Source organism: Micromys minutus (genome assembly GCF_963924665.1).
Source record: "Micromys minutus genome assembly, chromosome: 5".
Taxonomy (NCBI): Eukaryota; Metazoa; Chordata; class Mammalia; order Rodentia; family Muridae; genus Micromys; species Micromys minutus.
The window spans coordinates 68,552,631-68,575,541 of record NC_137974.1 but is presented as its reverse complement, the minus strand read 5'-3'; the positions used below and the strand labels follow the sequence as shown (position 1 = coordinate 68,575,541).

General features: G+C 40.3%; 1 protein-coding gene across 1 annotated transcript in view; it reads right to left on the bottom strand.

The window, feature by feature from the left end:
* Window positions 1-1,058: 1,058 nt before the first annotated feature.
* The window catches only part of LMBRD1 (LMBR1 domain containing 1), a 73,955-nt gene continuing 52,102 nt past the window's right edge, over window positions 1,059-22,911 (bottom strand). Inside the window, exons 10-16 of the mRNA XM_080917028.1 lie at window positions 18,880-18,944; window positions 18,460-18,562; window positions 17,850-17,954; window positions 15,961-16,110; window positions 14,547-14,625; window positions 2,170-2,261; window positions 1,059-1,468 (exon numbers count right to left, since the gene is read on the bottom strand). Coding sequence (XP_080773154.1) covers window positions 1,355-1,468; window positions 2,170-2,261; window positions 14,547-14,625; window positions 15,961-16,110; window positions 17,850-17,954; window positions 18,460-18,562; window positions 18,880-18,944 — 708 coding nt within the window. The 3' untranslated portion in view covers window positions 1,059-1,354. The remainder of the gene's footprint in view (window positions 1,469-2,169; window positions 2,262-14,546; window positions 14,626-15,960; window positions 16,111-17,849; window positions 17,955-18,459; window positions 18,563-18,879; window positions 18,945-22,911) is intronic.

Below are 22,911 nucleotides of genomic sequence, written 5' to 3'. Positions count from 1 at the left end.
AACTTCACGATGAACTTCATATGTAAAGCTGTCCTGACTTTTAGTTGGCACAATCAGGAAGCCTAACACTGACAGACAAGGCCGTTTGCTATAAACAAACAACAGACAGAGGCTTAGTGAGCCAATAGTGGGGTTCAACTCAACCTGTAGCAATTTCAGCAGAGACGGAGTTTGCAGACAAGAAAGAGTACTGGGTCAGGGGAAGAGTACCACAGATGGAGGCAAAGGGACTGATCCGCCCAAAAACATGAACTAGAAGGGACTGGCATCCTGGTGAGTCAGGTCTGAGTGGGACAGAAGCCAACAAGGCTTTAGAAACTATCAAGTAAGGCAGAGAATCAATCAGAACAGTAAGTTCTGTCAGAACCAGGGCAGAAGACAGGGGTTAACTGTTGGGTCTTCTCCAGCAGCATACAGATATTTTACTTCAAGCACATCAGTAAATAATCTTGAATACGTCCTAGTTGACGTTAGCAAATTAAGACTTTATTTTCACCACCCAGAATGCAGTCAGAGAACGCTGTTAAGCCATACAACTTTCATTTTCTTTCACAGGTTTCCAAATACTTCAAAAGAAAAGCAGCTGAGTAGGACATCATGTCTTACAGCTGAATATGACATCATGTCTTATAGCTGAGTATGACGTCATATGTCTTACAACACTTAGTAAACTCAACCTTCCGCATTCATTAGTTCTTGATATTTCCATTTATGATAATGCAAGTTTCAAAGTCTTCTACAAAACAAACCATGTCTACAATGGCCTGTATATTCCTGTGGTGATAGCAATACTCCACGAACAATGAAACCTGGAACACATCTTAGAATACCATAGTCTTAAGTAGCTTAACAATTTTTCATGAACCTTACTTGAGTTAGACTCATAATTTTGTGAACAAAACTGAAAGCAAGCTGCCCATGAGAGTTACACTTATCCACAAGCAATACTGTGACACTGTTTAGTCAATCAGAGGAAGATACTTAAAAGTTTCACATTATTCCAGAGACCCTAAGGCACAAAACAAGTGAATTATGTTTTTAAAAAGCAACAAAGGGAATGATATTCTGTAAGATTTTAATAAATTTAATACTATTATACAATAAAGAAAATTTTCACAAACATTCTCTCACAAACCTGGAAACTTTATATTTACACAGCATTATAGTAATTTTAAATGTTAATCTATGATACAATAATGTTACTTCTGGAAACATAAAAAATATAGTTCTTTTAATAGCCATGCTCTCATTTTTGATGAAAGCTAGACAGTTCATTTTAATGTTACTTTAAACCTTTGAAAATGCATAACAGAAATTCAGCTAGCTTCACTGAGCCCTTCGGACGGAAGGCTGTTCACGCAGCGTAGGCGGACGGCTCATCTTCACTTAAGTCCGAATCTTCATCCACCCCTTCTATGACTGACTTCTTCCCTTTACAGCAGGATACAATCAATCCGATCAAGAACACCTATAAATTCAAATAAGCAGTGTTACTAAAATCTAAACATTAAGCAATACAGTGCCAACTCATCAGCTGAAGTAAAGAGTGTTGGGCAGTTCTGAAGACTTGTCTCACTTGGGGCAGCTAGAGACCTCCAATGACATCAGCTCCCGGACTCCTGATCCCCTTCTGGGCTCCATGTGTAGCTGCACACATGTGGCACTCACTCACATACATATCAGTGGTGATGTGCTTATAAAAAGGAAAGAGAGGGGGGATATGTTCTACAGAGGTGTGTTGAGATGTGGGGAAAGAGGGTGCCTCTGGTGGGCCCATATTGAGGCATCCCTTCCCCAGCCACATGATGGTATAGTATAGAATTCAGGGCATGGGGAGCGGGAGGGGGAGTTAAGAGGATAGCAGGGGCAGAGAAAGGCACAAAGAGAGAGGGGTGGGGAAAGGGAACTGGGAGTGAGAAGGTAAGAGAAGGCAAGAACAAGAGAGAACAAGAGCGAGGAGCGGACAAGCAGCCACTTTTATAGTGTCAGGCACACTTGGCTGTGGTCAGGTAACTGTGGGGCGGAGCTTAGACAAAATGCTAACAAATGGCACCTTTCCAAACCTTTCAATGCCAGTAATAAGACTCAGGCAGAATACTAAGGCACACACAGACTTATACACTCAGTGTATAAAGGAAAGCCAAGGCATGCTTGGCTACATGTACTTACCACAAGAAAGGCCCAGTTACCAAAATAATATGCAGCGCTGAAGAACCAGAACTTATGGAGGAATACGTATGTTCGGGTAACAGTACACTGATCTAGAAAAGCAAACAAACAATTCTGTTAAAGTTGTTTCTTTCATAAACCAATGACTTTTTGAATCTAAAGGGCTGTTAACCAAACTAATGTTAGAGACAGGTCTGGGTCTTCTTCCATGACTGCTTTCAATCACAGCCAGCATTAAACTATCTACTATTATGCCATATTATATAATAAAATGAGTGTCCATATAATAGTTTTGATACCAACAATAAACGTTTTACTTATGGGCCAGTTCAAACTTATCTGAAATAGAAAAATAAGTACAATATAGCATCACAGACAGATAAACAAGTCAGAAAACAAGACTTTCCCATCAAGAAAAACAGACAGAGTGATCGGATACAGTTAGCAGACATGGCCCCTTGTAAGGAAACAGCTTACTCTTGAAGAGATTGTATGAGTTCGCCAGCACCTCAGAGCATTCTAGTGAAAAGGTAGTTATTACTTCTTCTAAGGAAATACCATTATCATTGTTTACAAAATTGGCAAAATTTATACAGCACTATATCTTTAATCAAAAACAATGCATTTATACTTTTCCTTCAAATAAGATGTCACTTAAAGAGAAAGAGGACGGCGACTTGACAGCTGAGGTGGATTTGAACTCACTTCCCGTCCAAATGCAGTCCATTCATCATCCCAGGAAGTTGTAAGACACAGATGCCAGTGTCTCAAGTGAGGTCCGAGGGCATATTTCAAGCTATTCAGAAAGGTGTCTGCCGCTCCGCAGGCAGGCCCTGGCTATGTGAAATGCAGTGCTTGCAGCTGCTCACCGGGTTTAACAACCTTCCACACGTCAGGGGGCCTTTATTCTCTACAAAAAATGACTTACAATGCAACTTCTTCCCCATATATTAAGAAAGACAGTATGACTTCTGCATTCTTACATCTGAAACATGCAAGAGCCAAGCATCCTATATGCACTTAGATATATCCTGCTGCTGATTAAGAAAATACACCTTTAGTTTTTATTTTATAAGCTGTCTTCTCTTTAGTAATGGTAAGTGCCACTATTTTTTGAAACAAAATTAAGCAGCAAATTTTTGTTGTCCAACTTATTATTATAAAAGAAATCTAAAATACTGTTCTAAATTTTATGGCTGACGAAGTTTTCTGAAAAAATCGAAATAAGTTATATTTTATGAGAATGCAAGAGCAGTCTAGAGATATGTTAAACAAACATTTCAATAACCTAAATCTCCTTCACTCTGACCATTTCCACTATACTTTATCAGGTAATATTCAGTAGAGATGCAGCTTCCTGCACCCCACCTCTAGGGTCACCAGTGACTCCCTAGGGTCCCCTCATATCTTTCCTACTTTTGTGGGAATTATGGTTATTTGCTTAGTTTTCAGGAAGGGTCTTTCTAGGGTCATCCTGGCTGATCTCATGATCCTCCCCTCTCGACTCCTGGATGCTGAGATTACAGCCCTGCACCACACCTGCTCTAAACAGGTCTTTGCCCTCCTACACTTGGCTCTTCATCCTACCCTTGGCTCTTCATCCTACCTGTGGCTCTTCAGACCGTGCTGTTTTAGGTGCTGGAAGTCAGTGCACCAAAGGAGACCCCTGGGCTGGAAGTTACTGCAGACTTTCCTCTACTCCTTCCACAGTTTACACTCACTTCAATCATAGAACTATAGCATAGAAATTCACAGTAATATGATCAACCAGTTTGCTACTTACAGCAAACAAGCCTAACTATTCCAAAGTACCCACAGGGCCTTCACCTGCCATCAGGATGAAATAAAAGAAAGTTTAGGATGGGGCTGGCCTTACTAAAGTCAGATTACTGAACAGAACACTTTCTAATTTTAAGATCTGACAAGAGTCTAAGGATACTAAAACAATAGCCTTGAGTACATTGTCAAAGTGGAGGCTGAATAGCATTCCCAGTGTTGTGAATGAGAGGGAGGCACCAAAGCCTGAGGTTACACACTCGACTATCACTTAGCCCCTTTGCTATGCAAACGATGGAGCCTGCGTATTATAAAATGGTTATCATCCTTTCTCCCCAGGATCACCACACAGAATAAATAAAGTATATCAAAAGTCCTGGGCTAAGTGACAGTTACTAGTTTCCCTTATTTTTTGACCAAAAATAATAAAATTTATGATAAAGCAAGTTGCAAGAGCTGCAAAGTGGTTGTGAGGCAAACAACTACGCTTGGCCCTTTGTGGATGCCCCAAAGTAGTGGGAAAGGGTTCCCCTGGCAGGGGTATCATCACTAGTTTGCACATCTTCATTACTTTTCTCTACACAGTGTTAAAACAGGCTAAGCAAAATTCAGATGTGAACATTTCAGCAACAAGATGTATACTGCTAGGAAGTAAACTCCCTTTAACAACAGGCAAGTTGAATGCCTATACTGGAAAAGAGCCATAGGCTGCAACTGAGGAAAATTTGTTTAAAACTGTGTGTCTGTGTGTGATTTGTTTCCAGAGAGATAGAAGGATGGGCTAATTGGATGTGGGCGTCACCATACCCTAGGCTGGTCCCAGACTGAATAAGGAGGAGACCGGTCATAATCATCAAGCTGGGCACTGCATTTATGTTTCCTGACTCTAGACACAATGGTGCCAGCCTCCGTATTGTACCACTTTGACGTAAGGCATATCCTCTTAAACCTAAGCCCAAATGAACCCTTCTCCCCTTCTACTGCCTTTGTCACAGTAACAAAAAACACAACTAGTATAAAATTATTTAAAAACAAAAACAGTATCTTCTCTATGTATCACATGAGCTGAACGTGAAAGTTTAAAACTGTCTGGGAAAACCACTCAGCAGTCTCACCGTGGACGGGCAGAGTACACAGAGAAGCAGAAGTTCTATTCCTTTCCACACTAGAAGACACTCTGGGAGTTAATACTTGACTGAATTAGAAGCTCAGGGCCAGAAGAGGGATTAGAGGACAGCAGCTGAGCCAGAAGCAAGCACAAGTGAAATCCAATCATTCTTCCCCAGAGGCCTAATAATCCACTCAGTGACATTTGAAACTGGCTTAGACCGGATTACTTGGACCACCACCAAAACTGTATCTTAAATATTTTTCCCAACCACACTGTTTACATGTTTTCCATGTCTTAAAGGTTTGCCTTTTTGATGCAAGCGTCCTAAAATGAAGGTGAAAATATTGTTAGTATTTGACTTTGCCATTAAAAATGGAAGCTACCCTAAAACTCCATGCACAAGCACACAATAGCATTCGTTATCTTTATATGCCTGCTACACTGAGTTTGTTTACAGAGTGGCAGACACTTAGAGAATGATGCTTGCAAAAGAGCTCTGTGCTGGTATTTCACACCCAAGAGATGATTTCCCGATGAACAAAGGGAGAGATTCTTGTTCGCCATCCATCCACCAGTGTCCAGCTGCTCTCCGGGATCACCTGCCTCTAGCCTACCTCAAGCTCTTCACACATCGAACTCTCTTCAACCTCCAAAGCCAAGTTAAGGATGGACATGGCTCAGCGGGCAAAGTGCACGCCGTGCAGGTGTGAGGACCGGAGTTTGGAGCTCTGGAATGGGTGTAAAGCAGGCCACAGGAGCATCTATAACTTCAGCACTCTGTGTGAGATGGTGTTGAGGAGAATCCTGAGCTCTCATAGCCTCGCTAGCCTGAATCATGCAGCTGTGAATGAGAAGCCATGCCTCGAATCTCACACAAGGTGGAAAGTGAAGGCCAGCACCAGAAGTTGTCTACACACACACACACACACACACACACACACACACAGTGAGAGAAACAGAGAGAAGGAGACAGGCAGACACTGAATTGGCAGATGACCCAGTGCACGGTTGTGTTTTAAAATTAGAAGCACTAAAGACTACATGTTTATCATGAAAACCTGAAACTTGTTTTTCGTTCAGAGTATACAAGTTAGGAGCTGAACAAGGGCACCACGGGCACACACGTAGAATGGAAAGACTTTTAAGTCTCAAGCTTGCTCTTCTTACTCCATTGCTTCCCACATGTCATCAGAGAGAATCAGATATAACAAAACATGTGTCAGAGCATTAGTCTACCTGATAATTGAAATATTTATTATACATTTGCTGCTTTTCATACTGCTAGCTGAGGCATTTCCTCTTCATGTACAAGGTAATACCATAACATATAACACATATACCACAGTGGTTACTCCGACCACCTCCCTGTTCTAAAGGCCGAAGCATGATGACTGTGAGTTTGAGGCTAGTCATGGGCCACACAGGGTATTCTGAGACCAACCTGGGCAATGGAACAAGACCCTATCTCAAAACAAAACAAAAGTTTAAAGCTACCTTCCCCACCCCTGCCACCAAGTCATTAACAACAAAACCAAACTTAGATATGTGTGCGTTGTCTCTGGTTAATCTCTCATGTTATTTTCTAGATCCAATAGCAAATCCCATTGCCTCTACATTTAAAATATACCCAGGTTCTGAATGCTTTTTTGACATAAGTGCTTCCTTGGATTACTGCAAACCACCTCTCAACCTGCCTGTGCCTCTGGCTCATCCCAGTTGGTACAAGGGCCAGCAGACCACAGCACTCAGGGCACTGTGTCTGTGTAAAGGGAGTTCCATATAGACATCACTATGCCAGGGTCGCTCTCATGATACAAAGGCAAAGCTGAATAATGAAAACAGAGTGTGGTCCATCGAAAACACCGCTGTCACAGTGATCCCTTAGGAATTTAAGTTACATTATACCATTCTTCTGCTCACAATCTCCCATCAAATATTTTCCTCTGAATAGAAAAGCTGAAGACCTTAAAGCTACCTGTCTTCTGAAACAAGCCCCAGCATGCTCTACCCCCGCTTACTGCTCATCTCACGGTGTTTTCAAATGCTATCATAATGGTAACAATTCCTTCCCATCACACCTAAATCCTGCTCCATCCTTCCTCTGTACAGGATCAGCACTGGTCTCCATGGTTCACCCGACATACTTACAGACTTGTGCCTGCCTTTTATTTAAAGGATGCTGGGCAAAGATTCTGTTCACTATGATACCCCAGCATTGGCAACACTGGCCCGTGACATCAACATGTATCTATGAAACAAAAACGACAAGGAAATAACCAGAACTATGTGATCGTATGAGGTATTCAAAAGTAAAACGTTCAGGCTGTCGGTCTGCTCCGAATTACTGAAGGTAGTATGTTACCTCCCAAACACACTGAAGTGGTAACATGCATACTATTTAATGATGCACCCTTCAAGTAAATTAGCACAGTTCTGTCGGAGTTGATAATTTTCATCTTATAGACTAAATCTCTTAAGTAATTTTTAAAAATTCAAATTCCCACCTCTAAATGTGTAAATTATTGGACAAAAGGACCTTATCTTCTTTCAAAAGAATGGCAATGCCTCACATTCTTGGGTCCAAGGGACTAAGTAACTTCTAATGTCCTAAAGAGAGTCATCTTGTAATAAAAGTTCAAGGAGCTAGGAGTATCTTCACTTAATATGGGCAAGAGGGTTAAGTTCAAACCTGACCTTCTACTCTGGACAGTTGGCGTTTCCCACCATCTTCATTTCGCATTCTATGGAGGGACTGCCCTGGGCACAGAGCATGCACAGACATTACTGAATCCTGCCACCAAAGTCTCACTGTGGCATCTCTGCCTAAGTTTTAGGTTTTAGCTCTAGAGAAATCCATGTCGAGCCCTGTAAAATGAACATTGCTTAAAATAACCATTTATGTAAACATCAAATGCCAAGTGTCAACTAGTACAGTAAAAAAATGCCTTGACCCACTTATCCTAAAAAATGCTCCCTGGTGTCTGGTTTCCTTAATTATAAGTAACAGGATGTGTTTATCTTAAGAGATACAAAGGAAATATTCAACTCTTGACAGATGGAAAACTAGAATTGTATACTTTGTTTCTGTGTAAAGTACTGACAAGTAGGATTATTTAAATATATCCAGTCTTCCCCCTACCATTATATGAGTGTGTTTTCTGTGTGAAGGCCTGTGAGGGCATGTAAAGGTGTGTGCAGCCAACAAAGGTATTCCCTTTGCTGCTCCTTTAAGACTCACTGATGGATAGTGCAGCTGCTTCCTTGTTCTGGTGATATGTCTATCTAATGTTGGGGGACTGGAGACGAGACAAGACATGAATATAATGGAGACTTCCATCCGGGTAAGTGGCTTAGTGGAAGGGAAGGGGCAGATCGCTCTGCCTAACCCATGAGCAGGACCAGCACAGAAGGAAGGGAGCAGAGAGGAGGGAAAGGCTCTGTACTAGGCTTGAGGATGAAACTCTCTGGGGCTGACAAGATGAGATGTCCAGAAGTGAGCAAGCAGCTAATTAGAAAATAAGAATAGCAACTTGGGACCCTACATGTGTGATTTTGCCCTTTAAATTATACAGTGCGTTTAGCTTCTACATTTTTAACTGTCAATTTCCAAGCACTGCTAAAAGCCCTCACTAGTCTAGAGAAGCTCAATTTAACAGACTGACTGCAATGAAAGGAACACGATGAAAAATGAAAAGAGACAAAGTTTTAGAGGCTGCGTGGGCTGAGTCACTTCACTCAAGGTCCTTCAGGCTGAACACTAGCAGGATGTTCTAATCTTATGTCACACAGTACTAAACTCGGGTACAAATAAACAGAAAGTCTTGAATTGAGTTCTACTGTGCAATTAATCTTGTAAATAAGTTATTTCAATTATTCCACACAGGAATAGATATCTCTCAGAGCAAGCAGATAAACTTAATTTCTTGCCCCCAAGGATTATTTAACATGGCATATCAAGGTAGCCTTGTGCTTTAAATTGCTGCAATACCACATGAACTACTTTGATCAGAAAACAAATCCTGCAGGGGGCTGCAGAGATGGCTCCGTTGCTCTTGCAAAGGATCGGGGTTCAATTTCCAGCACTTATGTACTGGCTCAAAATGGCTGCAACGCCAGGTCTGGGTGATCCGGTGCCGTCTTCTGATCTCTGCTGGTACCCGGTATATATAAGTAGCAAGTAAACATAAATGCAGGCAAACATCCATACAGGAAAGAAAAGGGAAGAAAGAACAAAATTAAAACCAAGCAGCCAAGCAAACAAACAAGCTAAAAGACCTGTTATGATCTACAGCTTCCAAAAAAAGAAAATTTCCAATTAGAAAGCACAATGTTTTATTATAAAAAGATAAATTTATAATGTATTAAAATTATTAATTAAAATTGGATTGTTACTACCAAAAAATGAAACACCATGTCTGCACTTAAACTTCTGCATATGTCCTCAAAAGGTGCAATTCCTGCAATCTGAGTCTAAGAAGGACTCATTTACATCACTGAATATGCCCATAAATAATTCGAAGTCCACTTCATGGTAAAGAGAGGGAGGCAGGGGAAGGGACGGAGACAAATACAGCCATGATGTTTGAAACAGCCATAAAGAAGACTATTCATTTAGAGCCTTGCACAAAAATACATGGTGTGTGTGTGTGTGTGTCTGTGTGTAGTCAGATAGGTAGTCAAGTAGGGATATAGTTTAAATGGAATAATGCTACACGTGGCATAATCTTACCAAGGGCCACAGACTAAAGCTTTTACGAAAGCTTCAGTGCAAGGTAAGGCGATCTCCCTGAACTTGAATGTAAGACCCTGTTGCTGAAAACATTAGCTTGCAGAATTAAACGGCAGCTGACCTGAAAGCCTCTTATGGGAGGGCTAGTTCTCAAAGTATCAGAAAAGGGAGAAGCAAGCAATAGTCCTACCTGTGAACAGCTGCAAACAATGACTGACTGGCAACCTCTCCTCTTGGAGCACTAGTAAGGGGTAACCAAAGGCTGTCTAATTGGACTTATGCCTGCTCAGTAGGAGGGAATTAATCCTGGTGCCATCATCCCAGTAACTACCTTTGGCTGGAGAGGTCACGGACACCAAAGGGAAACCTATTCCTGCCACTTCTCCTAAGCCAGTGTAATTTCCAACTGTATTCTAAATACTTATCCTTACACCAACAGGTAATTGTAGCTCTCACCCCTAAACTAGTGAACCTTCAGAGAGTAAGCAGCCATAGGGTAGCTAGCTCGAACTGAAGCATATAATCCCGTACACCTAAGGGAAAACTGCAGGAGGAGGAAGTGCAAAGACTTAAATGCCAGATACCCAGGAAGCCTGCTGTTAGACAGTCTTCTGGACATGACAGGGAAGCTGCACGTATGGAATCTCAACAATAAGGCTATGTAAGCTTAACCTGCATAACGACAACTTGGGCTGACATGCCAGCATGGTAGGGGGAATGTCACCCCTAGATGAAGGGCTTTGGGCAATCAGTAGCTGCTGAGAGGAGAAGAGTCTTCTCCAGGGACGAACTTGATAGGTTATCCAATCCCAGGCAGTCAACCCTAAAGACACTTACACACAAGCTACACTACATCAACTCGGTAGCTTACACACATTCATGAGTTTATATGTGTGTGTGTGTGCGTATATACATACATACGCATACACACATATAAATGTAACAGTAATTAAGGAAGAAATTGTGAATTTGAGAGGCTGTATAGGGCACACAAAAGGAGTTGGAAGGAAAAATGAAGGTGTAAAGACAACATGGAATACTCAGTATGGTATTAAAAATGAAATAAAAAATGTATACTAGGGATAATATAAAACTATAGGACACATTATTCGACTGAAGAGTCAGAATTAAAAGCAAATGAGAAAGATTTAGCTCATTTTTCTAAGGAATTTCTCCTTTTAACTCAACTGCTAAGGCACCTTCAGGTAAGTCCTGCACTGGACAACATGTTTATTTTACATTAAACCCTGTTCTTTTGTAGGGCAAAACACATTGTGTTAAACCACTAGGCATACCACTTAAACTTACAGAATTTAAGAATGATATTAAATATACATTAAAGCATTAAGGCTTATATAATATGAAATTAGATTTAAAAAAATACCAAGTATTTAACCCCAAAATGATATAAGATGTCACCTTTCCCAGTCTCCAATCTCAGTCTACACTTGGGTGTGTCCTTTGAGGCAGCGGCACCTGAGGAACACAGACTGGCTCTTCCTGTTTTCTTTACCTGGGTACCACGAGGCGTGACTGCCTAATATTTCAGCATTTTTGTTCTTCTCTTTTTGTGTTTGTTTTTCCAAGGCAGGGTCTGACTATGAACCTCTGGCTGTCTTGGTACTGACTCTGTAGACCAGGCTGGTCTCAAACTCACAGAGACCAGCCTGCCTTTGTCTCTAGAGCACTTTGTCTCTAGAGTTACATTTCAGCACTTTTAAGGCAGGACATGCTCTGTGTAACTATAGTACAGGAACACATCCTAGAAATTCAACATTGAGAGCACACGCTTTACCTTGCGTATTTTCCACCTGGACCCTACCTCCATAATATCCTTCAGGACTTTCATCTCCACTCGGTCCAATTTAGGACCATGCATCACATCTGAGCACGTCTCCTTTATGTTCTCTTTGCCCTTTAAGACACTGGCATTCTGAGGTGCAGAGGCTAATTACTGTACATGCTCTTTGGTCTGGCTTTGGGTCATACCAGTCCACTGATTCATGTTATCCACTGCTGTCAGGCTGCTGTTTCAGGAAGCGCACAAAGCCCATTTGCTCCTCAGCGATGCTGATTTTGATCTCTCGATGTAGACTTCGTCAGATTCCTCTTGAGTTTCAGCTACTATTTTCTTCTTCCTTGAAACTTCAATACTGCCTTCATCTGAATCACTTTCAGTCACTCCAGTTATATTTATCTCAAGTTAGAGTCGTTTATAAATCTGATAAGAATGTATTTATTCATTTTTACCTTGTTGTTATCTGCTGGTAAATTGAACTTGTTTTATCTTTTCATTCCCGTTTGATAAACTCAGCACCAAGTCTGGGCAAATCTTTATCTATACCAACATCTTACTAAAAGTCTCCTTTCCAGTGATTCTACACTGTGTCAAATTGACAGCTAACACTAACAAACACAGAATTAAGAATACATTCATTTTTGCAAAAAGACCCAAAAATTGGTTATATGGCGAGCTCCTAAGTGTCTCTTAGTATGAGTCCATATTAAGAATTAGATTTACACACAATTATTAAGGATACTTCAAAGCTACATTAAATTAAGATAAGGAATTTCCTTCACTTTCAATTCCTTTCCTTAATTCTCTAGTACTGCAGTTTATAATATTCTATTACAAGCATTCTCAAAGCTTATGGCTTTCTAATTAGCAAGTTCTTCTGTTTCAAGCACTACACTACTGACCAGTGCATGCAGCCTTTCTTGGGTACTAAAATGCTAGTCTTCTGTTCTCTCTCTCATGTTCCAGCCTGTGCCTTCTCTAATGACCTAGGTTTCCCTGTGTGTTTCTGGTCAGTCTCTTTGTACCATCAGCAACTTCCATCACCTCTTTGCTTAGAATGAGCATTCCACTGTATTTACAAAGCAGCACCAACTTTGTTTTTAAAATTTAAAGAACAGATGATGTAATACTATTAGACTTCTTTCTTAAAGAAAAACACAAAAACACTAAATGTAGAGGAAAAACCTAGAATACTTGGAATCTGGCCCCTCGAATTAAAACTAAAGGCTTACCCTAACTATACAGTTCTCTCAGAAGGTGGCATCTCTAGATGATTCCTCTGTGATATCATAGTTTACAATGCGGAAGTAGGGTAGGCTCTTTAACCCTAACATGTAGAGTACCGTAGGTAAGTGGTGGGGACCACAGAGCATCGCTTGTACCTGCTGGATGATGGGCGCATTGAGTGTACAGCACAGTGGTCACCTCCTTCTGTGGAAAGATGCCACTCTCCTAACGTCCGTCAACTTCAGTATTAGTCACGCAACCCTTCACACCTGTACCTTCATGTCTCCAATACACAGGCTCATGTCTTCTTCAGCTTTACATTTCATTACTTGGCTAGTTAATAATTTATAAAGGTGGGATGGCGTTTCAACTTACAGGTTAGTATTTGAGTGTAAAACCCCACAGATTATTTGATTTCTCCTCAGGTTCTACTCTATGGTGAGAGAGGAAATAAATTTCAACAGAATGAGTGTGCAAAAATCAGGTTTGCTCCACAGAGAGGGTCACATTTCCATCTACTCTAAGGTAGACATAAGACAGAAAATGCATGTCAACAACATTGAAAGTGACTGAACGCGACAACCAAATAGGACTTTGCCTCTGAGGACTTTCTAACGCCAACACTTAGGAACATACTGCTCTCTGAACTTGCACCTTGTTTTCCATCTTAAATTCACTCAAGGCCACATGCTCCCCAAACACCGTAGTGACTGCTGGAGTCAATCAGACCAGTTCTGCTGACTTAAGAAAGGCAGTTGATAACTTTGTCTCATTCCCTCTATCGACCTATCTCTATCATTAGCTTATTTTCAGATGTATTCTTCTGGTCCCTTCTATGCACTATCAGAAACCACTGCCACTTCCTCCCATTGCTAACTTCATGGCCCAATGAATCCTGGTGGATGGTTTGGACTTTCACTTTATGGAGAACTGAGCTAACCAGATATTAATGGTGCTTCTTGCCAACCCTCGGGTCTCAGTACCATGCTGATCTGAAGCCCTTTTGTGAATAACTACTGAATTCAACTTTTAGAATAATAAACTACAAGATAACTATGTCCTCGCTTCAAGCTTTTTATGGATCTGCTGCCACTTTCAGACTTTTGATGATGTCACTCCACTGGTTCTTGTCTGAGCATCACGACCCTTTCAGACAGAACATCTCTTCCACCGGTGTCGCATATCAGACATTTACATCACTATTCACAAGAGTAGCAATATTACAGTTATGAGGTAGCAATGAAGAGTTTTATGGTTAGGGCCGCCACAACATGAGGAGCTGTATTAAACAGTCGCAGAGTTAGGAAGGAAGATTGAGAGCCGCTGTAATTTCCTTCTGTCATCATTATAACCCTCATGCCCATAATCTACAAAATGAAATGTCATAATAGTCATGATGTAAATGTTTTCCAAAGGTCTTAGGCAACCCCTGTGAAAGGGACATTTGACCCCAAAGAGGTCACAACCAACAGCTTGAGAACCACTGTGTTACTGTAAGAAGTTTAAAACTCTCTTGAGCATACGACTGGGCATGCTCTGTAGCAGGGCACAGTGTGAGCCTGAAGCACAAACTACGTACATTCTTCTTGAAACGCTGCTTCGGTATCTCTGACCGGAAGTTCCCTGTCATTCTACCAGACTCCACTAGGTAGAATTAACCGCACCTTCCCATGGATGACCTCACTAAGTTCATACACATTACAAATTGAAAGACAGTTTGACAACAGCTACTTTACCTTTAGGAGCATCTGCATCACATCTTTTTGGCACAGCAAGGGTTGAATTGCCTTTATGGGCATCGGAAGTTATATTGCTCTGAAAGATGAAATGTGATTAAAATAGAAATATTACAGTCCCGAATATATTTGGATTAAAGTAGTCACATTGCCAACCACATGATCTATTTTCTACTAATGACAGAGAGTAGCCATTAATATTACTAATATTAATTTAGAATAAGATTCTAAAAGGTTAATTGAACATAAATTATAAGACAAGAAGTTATGGTACATTTAATATTAAGGTGCTTTTGCAATAATGATTTAGGTCATTTACTAAACAGCAGAACTTCTTTACAGAATGAGGTGACATGAAAAAGGAAAAGGCCAGGCCTTGGAGCTTTGGTTCCATTTAAAATCACTTAAGTGACAATTGAGCAAACTTTTTTTTTTTTTATTTCATGTAAAAATAAAGACAAATCACTGGCTAATGAAGGATCTATCAAAGCAATGGATGAAACGGGTATATATGACGGGGCAAACTGTTCAGAAGTGCTGTAGGACACATTTTATGAACCGGAAGTAAACAGAATGTGTCTTGAATGAGAAAGTCCCTTGCACCCTCTCCTATCTTGAGTATTTAAATATTTGGCCCTCAGTAGAGGGTGTGGTTTGAGGAGGTTACAAGGTGTAGCAGGAGATGAGCTTTGAGAGTAAGAAGGCTTCCCATGCCCTACCCCCTGCTTTGTGGCTGGAGTTAAGACATGAGCTGTCAGGTCCTCCTTGCTTCCACTGCCACCAGATCCATGGCTGTCTCTGTCTCTACTAAATCAGAAGCACCCGTGCCTGCCCGCCACGTGCTCCCTGCCATCGGGCACTAACCACTTTAATGTTAGTCAAAATAAATCCAAACTCACTACCCAATTAAATCTAGAAAACATAGTTGTTTTTTATTAGACAATACCAAGAAAACAGAAAAATAAAGCAAGGAATTTATCATGCTTAAAAGAATCCCAATTATTCCCACATAAAGCTACCCTAGAAGTTTCTCTCACCGAGTTACAGCAGCAATGCACAAACATGATGTATTCTCTCAAACTTTAGGGAACACATTATTAAAATTACTTAAACTGCTATTTTTGCAGAAGCATTAGGAGTTGTAGTCAATAAATTACTGAGGAAAAGCACAGTCACTTAGTGTCACAGGATCCACTTAATGAATATTTATAATGAAAGTATGTTATTTTCAAAAGTATGAAACAAACATAAAATGCTCAAAAAATACTGAAAAACCAGTTTTGTCAATAATTAATGTAATAACTAGTAAATAAAATTTGGTTTTAAATATCTCTAAAGTTCTTTTCAGTTTGTTCTTACTTTTTATCATGATTCCTAAGATGTAGACATGGCAGAGTTTATGCTCTGCCCTTACCTCAATTAGGTAATTCTGGCTTCCGTACATCACGTACTGAGGGGCGAGACTGTAGATCATGTAGCTGCTGTGAAGGACGATCAGCAGGAGGATCATGCAGAGGAACAAGAGCGCCTGAGGCCTGGTTCGCCCTCTTCTGATTTTATATAACTGGGGGGGTGACAAAGTTCACCAACGTTAGTGTGAAGCTTCAGTCCTCATGAGGACATAGTGACAGTTCCACTGTTCACAAGTAACTGGAGAACAAAGGAAGAAAAGGACCACTTTCGCCCTGTAAAGCTTTTAGTGTTACTAGATGTGGGTTCAAAATACAGTCAAAGCACCCATTCCTAAAGCATCCTATTAAAATATCTCAGAATAGAGCAAAATAAACACTCATGGCCACCAGCTCATACAACCCAGCTTTACTTCCTGTGATCCCTTTCGGATGCTCAGAGAACTAAGAATTTCGAACTCAAACTGAAAGCATTCAGAATACGTGCATCATTCTGGTTTCATTACATTACCATATAAGCAGAGATATGACAGATTTGTGTATTAGTTTCTATAAAACAGTAATGATGCACTCATACTAAATTCTGCTTCAAAATCAGTTTTGAAAACTGATGATAATCTGATTACAGACATAACATTTTTATCTGAAGTACAGAAGAATTAAAGTGTTAACTGTCATTTTAAAGTGGTGTTCTTTGCTCCATCTTGATGGCGAACCCCACTCTCACTCTAGTAACTGAAGCATCATCTTCCAGCTACTTCACCAGACAAGCACACTTCCCATAGTCCCTTATGCCCAGGAGTGGTCACAAGATGAAATAGTTCCAGAAAGAGAAAAAGAAAGAATCTCTGCACCATCAGACCCCATACTTTTAACTACTAAAACATGTCCCCCCATAGCAAGAAATTTTTTAGTTCAAATAAATATTTACTAGCTTTTCTTTGATTTATATCTAGAGGTAATGTCTATCTGATTCAGGTTTGATTTAGAATTCATAACTATTTCAAGATAAATATATACTAACTCCACTGTGTGAAAGGCTGTGAGCTTTCCATATAGGCAATGCAGGCTCTCTTGAATACTCTAAATCATGTGTAGGTTGCTTATAACTGACATAGTGTGGGGCCAATAATTATGTTACATTGTTCAAGGAAAAATGGGAGGAGACAAGTCTAGCCTATACAGTCATTTGGTTGGCTACATGCACAGATGGACAGCAATGGGTACAGAGGGCTAACAGTCGCCATCGCCAACCCCTACCCAGGCAGGAAGTGTTTGAACTTCACTGAGCCCCGGTGCTTGTTTTATGTCCAATGCAATCAAGCACTAAGCCAGACAACACACTTTCTCCGCGGTCTCTCCACTTCGCAGTGCTGACATTTCCGGTTTGATTAGTCTTTGCTCTGTGTGCTGCATCATGTCTAATTAGCAGCATCACTGATCCCTATCCACTAGATTTCCACAGCAGTCCCTAGCAATTATAACTAAAAAATGTTTCCAAACATTGCTAAATATCTGTGTGTGCAGGGGTATGCATGCTCGCTCACACACACACACACACACACACACACACACACACACACTCCTAGTCAATACCTCCTGCTCTAGAAAGAAAGCACTTTTGTCTTAACATGAAGGAAAACATTAGCATTCCTATCACTTTCACCACCAATCTACATGTAGTACATTCTAAGGGCAGCAGCTGGCTATGGCCTCATACACTATCCTCCTAGCAGAAGAATGGCCAAGGCAGGCAGGATCACAGACTTGAGCCAACCTGGGCTACACAGACACTTTCTCACGTACCACACAGAACATCAAAGAGGGTAAACTGCCACAAGAGAAGTAATGGATAAAATAATGAGAACGTACCCGAAAGATAACATATACTTACTCTAATCCAAAAGAACCAAATGCCGATATTTCGAATTCCTGCCATCGAAGTAAAAATAAAGTACATAATAATAATTGTTATAAGAATATAATCAAGAGGGAACACCTGAAAAAGGATAAAAATCACATTTAATATTCAAGCTATGAACGCTCTAGAAATTCAACAAAATAGCCAGAAACAATTATTTATATTTGATAATTAAAGTGTTAATCCCCTTTCAGATTACGCTAATATAAGCATATCTTAAAACAAAAAATATTTTGATCAAACCCTGTCTATTATCATATTTTTATCCTAATAGGGGAAAATTTCTAAAATAAATTAATTATATTTTTGTTTTGAAATAAAATGCTTAATTAAAAATTGAATCCCAAATACTATTTGGAAGAGTTCTCCTTTGGTAATATTATGTATCCCATATCAACATTATGCTAATACACAGATAAAATCATCTGTAAACCAATGCCAATGCAGAAAGCATCTGCAAGTAACAAATTAGCACAGAGATCCAATGCATATCTGACTTTGGTTAAACTGCATAATGACTATTTTAATGGGACAGGAAAAACAATGTTTTGATATAATGTAAAATGACCGACATGTTACTTACTGTTTGTAACAAAGGCAAAAGCATGTTCAATGGATTGCTCAGGTTAGTTCCAAAGATGATGAAACCAGAATCTATTCCCGCTGAATGAAGGGCTTTATCTAAACTAAAACAGAGATGTGAAGAATGAATTTCCATTACACCATCACATTTCCAGCCTAGCTAGAAAGAACATCACTTTAACCTAAGCATGCAACTTCTGTTGAGCTGTAAGAAACAAATTAAATGTGACTTAAATATTTCAGAGATTGTCAATAAGTAAAAGAGAAACACTGTCCATTACGAGTCCTTTTAGAGATTCTTTGCGTTCATGTTATACAATACTTCAGGTAGAATGGGCTACACTAATGTAATTCAGCACCGAATTGCATGTTATCAAAGACTTCATCTAAGTGCTTTAGAAAGTATGTCTACTGTACTTACTTCGACAGGAAGAGAGAAACTACAAACAGCAATGCAACCAGGATGAAAAATATTCCCCAAATAATCTAAAATGAAAAATAGAGTCGTTAGAACACAGCTCTCAACATTGGCACTGAAGGCATAAGCTCTTTAAGCTGACAGACGGGGCTAGCACATAGCAATGACCCAGTGCACGGCACAGTGTAACTGAGTGTATCGTCTTAGCACTGCTCTAGGGCTCTGCACATGCAAAGAGGCAAAACACTTAAAGTCTCCACTAACAACTAAACACAGAGAACTTTGGCTTGATCAGAAACATTCTGTTCTATTACCGAAGAGGACATTAAATAGAAAAGCAACTTCACTCACACATACATGCAAGAACATGGACACGTACACACACACACTCACACATACAAGCATGTACATGGGCACACAAACATACACACATACATACAAGCATGCACATGAACAGACAGACACACACACACAGAGGCAGACAGACAGACAGACACACACAATGCTAAACAGATATCAAACCAGAAAAGTCCACGTAAGCAAAATTCCTTCTAGGTAGAGGAGCTGGCACAGAAAATGTTTCTGCGGCAGATAGATCAAGTGTTTAAACTCTCACACCTTACAATATAAACTTTGTTTTAGGGATGGATATAAAAAGAGGAAACAAAATATTGGAACTGAGTCCTACATAACTGTTTCAAAATGAAAAAGAAATAGATTCTATGCAGCAAAATCTTGAGATCTGATGTTGATGTTTTTTGCTGCTTTTGTTCAAGTTCAAGGAACTGTGGGCCAAGGTAAAGAGCTGGCAAGGCTACAGGATAAAGGCTTTGTTCTGAGCACAGGCTAGTTCCTTTTGGCTTTTCCTTTGGAACTGATGGGAGGAGATGAATACGAAATTTCCTTTGAGAAGATAGTGAAGTGTCTTTCAGAATGCTGGGGGGATAAAAAAGTGAACCCGCCCTAACAAAGATGAGCTTCTGAAATCTAATTTGACAAAGAGAGTTAGGCTTGCCTTTTGTGGATTCTCCAGTTCAAACAGTATCCTTGGGGCTTGATGAGAAGGAAGGTCAGAGGGAGAGGGTCAAGAGGACCTTTGTGAGAACACTACATGACCTGTCTCATATGATGTGGCTTCTCTGAAAAGTCATCATTAGAAAAGGGTTTCCTTGGCAAGGAACTTTTCCAAGAAAGAAAGGCACTGCAGCAAGACAGAAACTGCAGACCTTGAAGAGGCCAAGATGCCCTTCTGATACATGCTGGCAACAAAAGTTAAGTATAAAGATGCTTAGTTGTCTTACCAGTATATATATATGTGCATGTGTATATATGTATATATGCCCATGTGTGTATACATATATATATATACACACACATTTATAAAGTTAAGAGTATTTATCTCCTTAAGATACAGAATAAGCACAAGGAATCTGAGCAGCGTATGACACTATGCACCCTGCATGTATACAGGAACTAAACTGAGTAATGAAAGCATCTATGGCAACAGTGGTGAGAGTATCGAGTCGGCTGACCTCGAGGCCATAATGCCATTCATTATACTTTCACCAAGATGCCAATTTCTATATGAAAATGAAGCTGCAGATGTGGCACCAGTAAAAGTCCTGGAGTAAGAATTTTCAAAACATTTATTCCCCACAAAGGCATAAAAGAGCTAGTGCAAATGACTGGAAGTAACTTTTTCTGCATAATGGAGATGAAGCAAAAGCAAATAGCGATGAGGGACCATTAATTCAAGAAAATGTGGATGAACCTGGGTAAGACACAGAGAACCTGAACTTGCCCTAGCTCTGAATCTCCCACGCTAATGCTACGGTCATCTTGAAAACAGTCACAGAGGCCAGCAGTCTGGAGATAACACGGCACACAGAAGTGGGCCGAAGCTCTTCAAAACATTATTCCCGGAAAATGCCATCACTTGACCTGACTGGTGGTTCTCGAGAAAACTACTTATAAAGTGGCCTGCACTTGACCTAGATGGCTGTTCACACAGTGCTAAAAGCCTTTGTGATGGCTGCAGATAGTGACAAGCAATCTGACCTGCATGGCCTCAAGGGTCAGTGAGTAGTGCACAAAAATATACTAACCAAAATGCTTTAGAAGAAGGGCTAGGAAATGAGACGTCTGTTGAGTCTCGGGTTCTCATTTCCCAGCAATCTACAAGGAGCTGTGCATGCTCAGGGCTATGCATGTGCGCAGAACAAATGCAAGAAAGCCTCAATGCCTGCTTGAGACTGCACAAGAAGGAAGTACAGCTGAGCCTGAGCCCAGATGCCAGCTTGTTGCTGCGTTGCACCCATACACACAGATGCTCATGCAGAGGCTAAAACTCAAGGGTTGCAAGAGATTAAAAAAAACTAGTTATTAATTGGCACGCTAGTTCATAGGAAGTAGAGTAAACACAGATCAAAGAATTAAGGCCTTTTGAAGTCATAAAAACCCACGGCTCTAACAAAGAAAGAGGGAGGAAGGGAAGAAGAACAAGAAGAAAGGAAGGAAGGGAGCAAGGAGAGTCATGAATAAAACCAAACCAAGAAAATATGTTAAACACAAAGGAGATAGAAGAATTAATAAGCACTTATTGAACCCCAAACGTTGAAATTAATAAATAAAAACTTTATATGTGTTTAAAAACTTTTTTAAAAAGTAAATCAATACATTAAGATGCTTCAGCACATAAACATTATCAATGAAGATATGTTGAGGATTGATCTGGTGCTACTTATTCAAATGCTAAAATCTGTACCCCAACACATGGTAGCTCCAGGATGAACAAATTCTTATGTATACCAGCTATTGTTATGCAAACTTGCTCCTTAAGTTAACTGGTCAATAAAAGGCTAAAGTCAGTGATTGGGCAGTAGAGGTAGGTGGGTTCTTAGTTACCTGGTCCCATGTAGAGAGAAGAAAAGAGAAAGAAGAAGGAAGTTGTCATGGGTAGGTAAAGTGTGAGTACCAGGCCTTTAGGGCTGGTCTGGTGGAGTAGGAGTGGACTAGGTGGGAAACAGCAAGTATTAGTTCTGAGCTCATCAGAGAAAAGTAGACAAAACAGCAGAGAGGGCTGATATCTTCCCAGCTCTAATGCTTTTACAAGTGTTATAAATCTAAAGGTTTCTGAGTCTTATCTGTGAACAGAACTTAGTCTGAAGTGGGGTAGGAACCCCTAAAAGATATTTTAAGGCAACAAGGGGGTGTAACAATCCCCAAAATAATATGTACTACAACAAAGATACAGAAGCTATTTATTAAAAAGGGAACTAAAAATTTTAAACTGAAGTATAGAATAATGAAAATTAAAAGTCCATTAGAAGGACTTACCAGCAGGCTTGAGCAGAGGGAAGAGTTACAAAGAAATTAAGTATCAGCACTCAACTAAACCAAGGAACACAAAGGAGAAACAAGGAAGGGGGTGAACAGAGAGAGAGAGAGAGAGAGAAGGAGGAAAGGAGGGAGGGAGGGAAAGAGAGAGCCTGCTTAGTAAAAATGAAAAATTCTGAACTTTTTAGTGCATTTCACTTAAGGGTTTAGACTATGTAGATGCCTGTGTTGTTGTAAATGTGAGTGCACTTCCTCCTTCTGGATATGTATACTGAAGTCCTTACTCCAAGTGACAGTTTGAGAGGTGGAGCCTTTAGGACAGTGCTGCTCAACCTTCTTAATGCTGTGTGATCTTATAATATAGTCCCTCATGTTGGGGTGACCCCCAACCATAAAATTCCTCTTCTAGCCTCTGCCTCCACTGCATGCACATGGTTACAGTTTTAGGAAAAAGGCTGAGGTGTGCGGTCAGTATGTGAGTAGAAGCAAGTGGTGCTGCTGACCACCCTAATGCTCATGTCAACCTGCTTCTCCAAGGGCTGCATCTTATCCCGACTTATTATTTTTTCTACATATGACACTGAACGGCTTGCAGATGAGTGATAGATAAAATGCTTCTTGGTACCTGTGTCTAAATAGCAACAATGTTTAAACAGAAGCACAATTCAATCATAAAACCAGGAAATTAATATCAATATG